The 9,085-nt window shown below is 44.9% G+C and overlaps 1 protein-coding gene across 2 annotated transcripts; it reads right to left on the minus strand.

The window, feature by feature from the left end:
* Positions 1–6,475: 6,475 nt before the first annotated feature.
* Positions 6,476–8,681, minus strand: zfp36l2 (zinc finger protein 36, C3H type-like 2). Of its 2 annotated transcripts, none has more exons than XM_008276527.1 (2): positions 8,221–8,681; positions 6,476–8,047 (listed from the first exon to the last, which is right to left on the minus strand). In XM_008276527.1, exons 1-2 carry the CDS (start codon positions 8,308–8,310, stop codon positions 6,848–6,850), a joined length of 1,290 nt encoding a protein of 429 aa, XP_008274749.1. In that variant the 5' UTR covers positions 8,311–8,681; the 3' UTR covers positions 6,476–6,847. The 2 variants fall into 2 exon arrangements, with proteins under 2 accessions (XP_008274749.1, XP_008274748.1); XM_008276526.1 differs by having other exon boundaries at positions 6,476–8,050; positions 8,221–8,675.
* Between the last annotated feature and the right edge of the window lie 404 nt (positions 8,682–9,085).

Genomic DNA, 9,085 nt, shown 5'->3' on the forward strand with positions numbered 1-9,085 from the left:
GATGACCTCAGGGGTCATCACAACTGTGCCACTGTTTAAAGCTGTTGAGGTTCAGGCTAACAGACACATGGCTTATATATGCACAATGACCCAACATTTGATAACATCTTTCTGCCAAGAGCTCTATTATGCAAAAGATTTTCTTGCATTAAATGGTGTACAGCAGTAAAACCGATGGTGATTCTACTATTGGTGCTGCACCTGTGCTGAACAGTGACCACTGTGTCCCAAACAGAACAGAACACTAGCCATGGACTGTACATGAAACACAGACACAGCCTCTTGACCTGAAAAGTGAATCCATTGCAGAAGTTCTTTAAACCGGCATTTTTTTTTTTTTAATCAGCCAGCAGGGGGCAACTCGTCTAGTTGCAAAAACAAGTCAGAGTGCATAGAAGTCTATGAGACAATGACCCTACTTCTCTAATCTGTTACGTCAGCAAACATTCTCCTAATGAGTTTATGGTCTCAATCGCTAGTGGCGTGTCTACATCAGTACAGTATAATGTTTGTTTCATAAATTATGGTCCTATGTAGAGCAAAAGAGATAACAAAGCCACGGCTGTTTAAGGGCTTGGCTACCTTGTGATTAGTAGGTCTATATACCGTATCGCCATGTGGTGTGTCCTCCAATCCTCAGGTCAGATTTCAAAAGACCAACATGGCAACAGCTAAATTCCAAAGTTGAGACTGCAAAATGATTGTCCAAAAACCAATGGATTGTATCACAGCGGCTGTGTTCAACTTTTATATCCACTCTATGATAATGGCACATTGACTTGCCCCCTGTTTCCCAAGGTTTCCTCGATTCCATTGCATTCATTGCTGTTTTGAGTTGTTGGAGGCAGCGTGGAACACTGTAAACACAACTTCTGCTGCATAAATGTATTATGGTGATCATGCAAGGAAACACACAAACACAACTGATGTGTATGGTAAACATGACAGTCAGTTTCAGGCTAAATGATAACTGAGAACCAAACGATCACGGCCCTGTTCTGTTCTCCACAACTCTTGAGAAAAGCTGTAAAATGTTCACCAGCTAACTTGTTCTGTTTAGTGCCTGTAGTGTGTAGTGGCTTTAATCGGAGCTTTTTCTATGAGAGCAGCTGTCTTATGAGGCTGGAAACAAGGTGATCTAAAACTAAAATAGTTTGATTCCTTAACATGCCTCACTTTAGACAAGTAGAAAGAAAACCTCTGTTTACTGTACTACACTTCCTTGATTTGGATCTGCAGATTTAATTCATAACACTTATCTTCTGAGTGTGTTTTCTCAAAATTATTTTTTTTCTCGTAATGAACCAGAAATCTCCACTCTATATCCTGAAGGTGTGTATGTAGGGATTTGTTGCTATAGCTCTCTCAGTCTGATTTATACAATATTTGAGGAACATCTATCCAATGTTCAGATTTGTGTTCTGGAAATTAGGATTTAAATATATAAAGCCTCATATATAAATTTAAACATAACATTTTAGAAACATTGCACACAAAAACAATATTCTAAGTAATGAACTGGTACAAGTTTCATGCTGATGTATGTTCAAAATTTCACCCCATTGTCTCCCCTTAAGTCATTGAAGTGAATCTGGACTGTTCAACATCCTTCTACAGTGAGCAAACATTAGCCTTCATTATACATTATACCAGGCTAAGTAGCCTAAAGCTCAAACAGTCAAACTCCAGCGTGTGTTGAACTGAGAAACAGTGTGTTTCCTCACTCATGGATTCACCTTGTCATGTGTTAGAGGAAGAACGTGATATTTATTTGCTGAGAAGTTTCATGTTATGCTGTAAGTTACAGGCCTCACAGGACTCCTACTGCCTCTGGATCCAGATTACTGAGGGAATAATTCCCATTAGACTGTAGCTTCCTGTTTTGTTTCTCTTGGTAGCTTTCCTATTGACTTAAGGAGGACTAAGGTATCACCTGGCTTTACATTTCCCTCAGTTGCAACTAACTAAACAACTTGGCTTCTAGGGGATTTTTTTTAATGGACTGCTTCTAGGGAGTGTGATCGCTGTTTGAGCCTGTAGTGCCAGTTGGGTGGGGTTTCAACCAGTAGCACACACACAAAGACACATGCACACATTGTTTCATTGTGGAGCCAGAACAGGGTCACGTAAAGTTGACAATCACAGGTAAGCATACAGACGGGACTTTCAGGGCTTGATTTATGACACCAGTGTAACTCAGGGTCGCGGAACCGCCAGGGGTTCCGAAGGGGTTCTCCCTGCGAGAATGAAAAACTGTTTACTTTCACTTTATTCTACGTTCCAATTATAGCTCATTTATGGACAGGAAGATTTCGCTTAAATCCTTCACTTCTGCAACTAAATCAACAGGCACAAAACCTGCGGGGAAACCCCTGATCAAATGGACGGTTATCAGAGTCTAATTGGAGGTTTGTGACACCAAAATGATTAACAACCTCTGCTCTCTGCTTTCCATTTGGCAAACTTCCACCCATCTGGCACCCATATATCCTACAACAAAGTCTAAAAAGCTATATGCTATTACCACTTGACCCCAGGTCTGGGCTTAACATGCCAAAACAATACCAGGACGAGCGTCGAGCTTCCCAGCGCAGCAGTGGAACACAAATAGTAACTTCTAGAAGCTGTCGGCCGCCACTACAGAGGAGAAGGGAAACTGAAGGAGGAGGAAAAACAGCAGGACGAAGAAGAGGTGGAAATGGGTGGTGGCCGGGAAGCGGGACTCTTCCTGCCCTAATCACAAGTCAGAGAGTGTTTCCTTTCATTGTAGCAGCTCCAGACCCCATTAACCAGCAAGACCCCTGCTTACACACACACACAAGCGCCACCGCATACACATCCTTTATAGAATAAGTTAATCTTTTACAGACATAACATATATGAACGTTAATACATTCACTCAGGCATTATATGTGGGTTTGCTGATTGACACACTGGGCCACACACTCTCATGTTCCCACATACACTCTGAGTCACAGGTACGTGGATCCTACTTGGCAGGGCCCCGGCGCATTGTGCAGCCCTTTGGCTCTGCTCTGATAAACACTTCATTATGAAATCCTGAGGACACAGTAAATATTTGCCGAGGCCCTTATCGGCCTGCCTTATCTTGGCGGGAACACCAAGCACCACATGACTCCCGGGCCCTTTATTTTCTTAATGCCTTTGCTACTGCCGATAACTACGCAGAAGTGCACCGCATAATAAAGTTGTTCTTTGAAAAGGCTCCTGGAAATCGAGGCACCACAACAACGGCAGCCTCATGCTGAAATGTCGGCCATTGGGTCTAGACATGACCGCATGTGATGCTGCGGTCAGAGTTTGCAGCTGGATTGGTTGTAAATTGGTTGTAAATTTCACCACTGTCCCTATTTTACCTGCGCTGGTGACTGATAGTAGAAATTTACAGCTGCAGAGTTAATGAGTTATCGGGTTATGGAGGGTGTTAATGTGTCCATCTCTGAACCAACATCACTCACAATAACAACTTTCAGATCTCTTGAGTCAAATGACAATGAAGTACATTTATTTGTCATGCAATGGCCTCAAGAGGAGTGTGTTTCACTATTTATTTCACAGGAGGGATGTTGCAATATGTAACAGTTAACAGTTAATAATCATATCACAAATAATTCAGTGCCAATCTGACTGAGACTCCAACATACAGTACAGTTATGAGCAGAAACACCTGCCTTCACTCATGTTTTCGGTGGAATCACACCAACAATGAGATCAAACACACAATGAGTTAAACATTAAAAAATGAATAAAAATACTCAATAGCTATCACATTAAAAAAAGACTTTTTGGAATAAAAATGTGCAATTTATTACAAAAGCATCATTACCTCTTAAAAACAACTAACAGTCGGGGCTCCTTATAGTGCTTCAGATGCTCTCTAAACATCTCAGATGGTTTCTGTTTGAGGCCCAATTATTTCCCATAAAAAACAGCCAAATTTAATAACAATGATTTTAAATATTACAGTACAAACTTGTTTTTCCGTCTTTCCATTAGTCACGTCATGACCTCTCAGATTGAACTCTCATGAGGGTCCGACTGGGAACTGCTGGACTAAACTACTGCTTTAAAGTTAGAGACTATATGAGGTTTAATACGACCAAAGCACTTTTACTTCTGATGCTTTAAGTCCAGTTTTCAGATCATACTTAAGCACTTGTAGTTTAACTTTGTTATACCGGTGCTTAAGGATCTGAGCACTTCTTCCGCTGCGGCTCAGTCTTCATTCAAGTGGCTGCTCTCACAGAAGGGGAATGCTATTGTATATTATATTACAAAACTATCATAATGCTGGACTTATTAAAAGATTAACATCTTATCCTCATGGCAACGATCCAGCCTGACTCACCGACACTTTCGGCTGAAGTTCCTGCAGCTCTGCCCTCCTAAACATTTTCCATTTTGGAATTCCAGCCCTCATTCCTGTCACGGTGCAGACACACAGCTCATCGCCCTGCGTTTTCGGAAGAACATTGCGCGTTATGTAACGCTACGTATCGTTTATTTAGGTTTCTGTGTCACTTCTCCACGCTCATGAGCCTTCAGAAGCAGGCCTTCGTGTCACAGAGCACAGCCGTAGTTCAGACAGTCTGCAGTTCAGGGTCAAGCCTTCCTCTGGTCAGTGCTTTTACTGTATGCTGAGGACAAGCCTCTCCCTCCAGAGTCTCCGGCCAAGTAGTGTCAAAGGGCAGCTGGAGCTCTGCTACGCTGCCTCCAGGCTTTTTCCACTGCAGCAGGAAGACTATTTGCTGACACCTGATGTGTTTATGTGAGCAACACTCGCTGCAAGTCACGTTTTGGATGCACTAACGTCCCAACTGTTGAATCTGCAAGAAATCACAACCTGAACGCTTTTTCAAAATGACTTTTATTGGGAGAACTACAAAAAAATGTACAGTACAAAGTTAACAGTCTCACACTCAATTTGTAGTGAACTGACTCCCCAAAAAATATTACAACTCTCGTTGTCTTTTTGTCCGTTTTTTGTTACATTCAAAAAGCTTTACTTCTGATAAAGTAGTCAAAAGTACATAGTGCGCATCCCCCTGTACCTACTATGTACAAACCAAACGTGTTCATCCACTTCCCTCTAGCAAACTCTCAAGACTAGATTTCAATATCAAAAAACAACAACGAAAAAAAAAAAGAGCAAAAGGAACTCAAAATAAGAGGAATGGGGATTTAGAGAAAGGTTACGGTTGTTTTTGTCAGAGTGTCTGAGTGGTAACAACCTTAAAAAAAAAAAAAAAAAAAAAAAAATCCAACACTACATTCAGTTCAACCTGTATATAAAAAGATGCCATGTAGGAAAAATACTTTATTTGGTTAATTTTAAGGCATGTCAAGATGGTGAACCCCATAGGCACTACACAATAATACTGGGGCACAAGGGATTGCTACATTCTTTAGCACGTGGCTGGAATCACAGTGTGACCTCGTGCAAACAGAGAGAAAACAAAAATACTTTTTGGTTAATTTATTGACTTGGGTTCTTTGTCACTGAAGTCTGATCTAGATCAACAAAAAAGAAGTAAGGTTTGGACGGTCTGTACAACCACATTGTTTATACATTCTACAGAAACATCTAAATAGGGATCCTCCGAGAAAAAAAAAAGAAAAAACAAAAAAAGAAAAGAAAAAAAAAAGCCTTCTACAGCACTGACACACAACCTCAGGAGCAAACAGCAATCACGCAAACTTTTTTTTTTTTAATAAACGTAAACAAGGAAACAAAATTAATGAAATAAATATCACATACGTTCTCTTAAATTAAGATTTTTTTTTTTACTCATTTACAATAAAAATAACCAAGTGAAGTTACAAAAAAAGGAGAAAAAAAAAACAAAAAACAAAATATATATATTACTGTGAAAAGAACATACACTCCACTTTATGCAGATTAATAATGGCGATCATAATTTAAACATAAAAGAATATAGATCTATTGCTTCATCATACTTGATAAATACAGTATGGACACAAAATTACCAATGTAGCCTATACTTTTTTCACAAGATAATAAATAAGTTAAATAGTCCATAGCCAGTTATGCACCGCTATGTAAATCACTCAAAAAACAGCTAAAAAAATATATATTCAACCATCAGCAGTGATTTCCCCAAACAAACCCAACTCAAGAGTGCTTTTTAACCAAGCAACAAACTAGACTAACCAAACGAACCACTGGGTGGCGCTGGGAGAAGACAGGTCTGGAATGGAAGTTGAAGCTTTCAGAGAGGAAAGAAGAAAAAAAAAAAAAAATGTTACTTTAAGTCAAGGCATATTCTTGGCAGGATGGGAGGAAATCTGAAACCGCTTACAGTCTCTTCTTCTTGTCAAGTCATGTTACACACACATCTAATCCCAGGAAAAGTGTGGCTTGCCTGATAGAGCAAAAAAAGGGAGAGCGGGCTGCCATGAGCCCCTGGGCAAGGCACTGATGGAATGCCTTCTGTTTGCTATCTAAGTTTTTAATACAGCTATATTACATACAAGGAAAAAAAAAAACAAAATACTACACTAATGCCAGGTCAAGGACACTTTAAACTGTATGAAGCTTTATTGATCCCTGCGGGTGAAACTCTTCTCTTGCCCCCCTCCAGGGAGGTCAGAGCAGGGTCAGCACCCCTGGAGCTGGTAGGGACTCAATGTCTTGCTCAAAGGCACTTCAGCAGGGTGGATGCTGCTGAACCAGGGTGGAGAGGCGGGGGTGGGGGGCTCAACCGGGGACCCTCTGCTCGAAGGACAAGTCTAGCTCACTCTCTGACACCCCCCCACCCCACCACCCCCGGAACCGTCCGTAATCCACATGAAAACAAAAACACCATTAGTCATCTGAAATCGACAGCCTGCTGAAGATTGGCAACCGTCTTCCAGCGTCCAGACTCGGGGACTCGGAGCCACTGAGGCTCCCGGAAGAGCTGAGGGACCCGCTCGCATAGCTCTCCCGGTCAGAGAGCGAGTCTGGCGGGCTGGGAGGAGGCTCGAACACCGGCGACTCGCTGAGGCGGCGCAGCGCCTGCAAGTGGCTCATGTTGTAGGTCGGAGGGGAGGACGGACACACGCTGCTCTGCATGTTCCCGTAGTAGGCACCGCTGGAGTGGTTGTTGGCGTAGCCGCTGGGGGTGTGCACAGCCAGGGGGGCCAGTAAGGCCTTTAAGTCCTGTCCGGGGAAAGAGAAGGCACTGTTGATGCAGGACACGGAGTTGGGGGACAGGACCTCTTCGTAGAAGCTGGAGGCGGAGGTGCAGGAGGAGGCGGTGGTGGGAGGCGGAGGGGTCCGGGACGTGGGACTGTCGAGCAGGGGAGACTCGAGTCCGTGGTGGGTGGAGAAGCCGGAGAAGCTGAGGCTGTGGTGAAGCTTTGGTCTGTCCCGCTGGGTGTAGCCGAGCTGCTGCGGCGGCAGGACGTCCCTCTGGCCGTAGCCGCACAGCTCCCGGGCCGACCGGGGCTCCCCCGCCTGCACGTTGGCGTTGGCGGGCGGAGCGGGCCGGCGCTCGTCGGCGTTGTGGATAAAGTGACACCGGGGACCGTAGGGGCAGAAACCGATGGTGTGGAAGGTGCGGCACGGCTCCGTTTTGTACTTGGGGTGGCGGGACAAGCTCCTCAACTCGTGGTAGCCGTGAGCGAACTGACATTTCTCCCCGTACTTGCACGACCCGTTCTCCTCGAAGGGCCGGCACAGCTCGGTCTTGTAGCGGGTGGAGTTGATCTGAGAGCCGGGCTTCTGCTGCAGGACGCCCCGGTCTCCGTTCTCGCTGTAAGCGCGGTCGCGGAACTTGTTCTCCTTGTTCATGAGGGCCGTGGCGCTGCTGTTGCTGCTCGGTGTGTTCTCCTTCAGACTGCCGTAGGAGCCCATGGAGTATTTGTTGCCGTTGTTCATCGCCTCCACGTTGCTGGTCGAGTTTCTGCGGAAAAATCCCGGCGTGAAGGATCCGCCGGAGCCCGGAGTCGTGACCGGAGCTCCCACCGCTTTCTTATCCAGCATGCTGTTGATGTGGAGGGCGTTCATGTTCATGCTTTTATCCTGCTGGTGGAGAGAAAACACAACAAGTTAGCGACATATTCTGCTGCTACAGTGAGCACATGGCGGCTTTAGGACTTAATTTGCTGCAACTTGTTGCAGCTGAACACATGGCGGCAGCTGCTCCGGACGCAAAGCGACAGAAAAATAGTCCCGTTAAGTCGGTTCACATTTACCTTATAAAGCATGTCCATGTCGTAGAAAGCAGACAAGACGGTCGCTGACATCTCTTTTCCCCAAGTTTGCTGCCGCACTCCCTCTTTCATGGGGGACCGACCAGGATCCTTGAATGCGACGAGCGGTTGTTTGTGCCACGACTGGTTTTGGTTGTGGAAAAAAGTTGCTGTTCAAAGTTTATGTGCAGCTTTAAGTCCGTAGAAGAAGAAGAGGAGAAAAACAAAAAAAAAAGAGGGGGGGTAAGGTTTGTATTGTTGAGTTGTAGCTGGTTTTTATTCCTCCCCTGCAGAAGCGCTGAACCAGAGTGCTTCACTGCGAGCTGCGGGCTTTTTCTCGGGCTTTAAGTGCCGCCGCTGAGTCCGGGGAGGGGCGCGCTCAAGTCGGTGAAAACTTTTGCGAGGAGCCGCCTCCCCTTCCCTCCTCTCCGGGAAAAAAAAAAGCCCTTCCATTCACCGGTTGGCCGCCTATTCTTCAACACCACGCCTTGAAATCCAACCCTTACCACCACCACCCTCCTCCTCCATCCATCCATCCATCCCTGCCCTCCACACACACCCCTCTCAGCTTTTCTTTTTTTTTTCTCCTTCTTTTAATCACACAACCAATTTTGCGGAAGTTGGTTTTGCTTTTTGGGGTTGACTCTCGCTGAGAAAGAATGCAGCTCCATCAAGGGAAAATGTGCTGTGAGCTCCACCTGAAGCCTCCAAGTGAAGGAGGGAGGCTCTGACATTAGGTGTGTTGGATGCAGCCACCTTCTCCTCCCTCCAGCCTCTGGACCACCACACTTTTGGAAGCAGACATGTATTTGTAATGGAAGGAAACTCTGCAAGAACCTCTCCCTCCCTCCTTCTCTCCCTGTGGATG

This window comes from Stegastes partitus, unplaced genomic scaffold (assembly GCF_000690725.1).
Source record: "Stegastes partitus isolate 25-593 unplaced genomic scaffold, Stegastes_partitus-1.0.2 Scaffold75, whole genome shotgun sequence".
Classification (NCBI taxonomy): domain Eukaryota; kingdom Metazoa; phylum Chordata; class Actinopteri; family Pomacentridae; genus Stegastes; species Stegastes partitus.

Bases quoted from the DNA above. Each gene is read 5' to 3' on its own strand.
- zfp36l2 (XM_008276526.1), bottom strand. From the start codon at position 8,310: ATGAAAGAGGGAGTGCGGCAGCAAACTTGGGGAAAAGAGATGTCAGCG. The intron at 8,051-8,220 runs GTAAATGTGAAC...TCTCTCCACCAG, and splicing joins ACATGGACATGCTTTATAAG to CAGGATAAAAGCATGAACAT.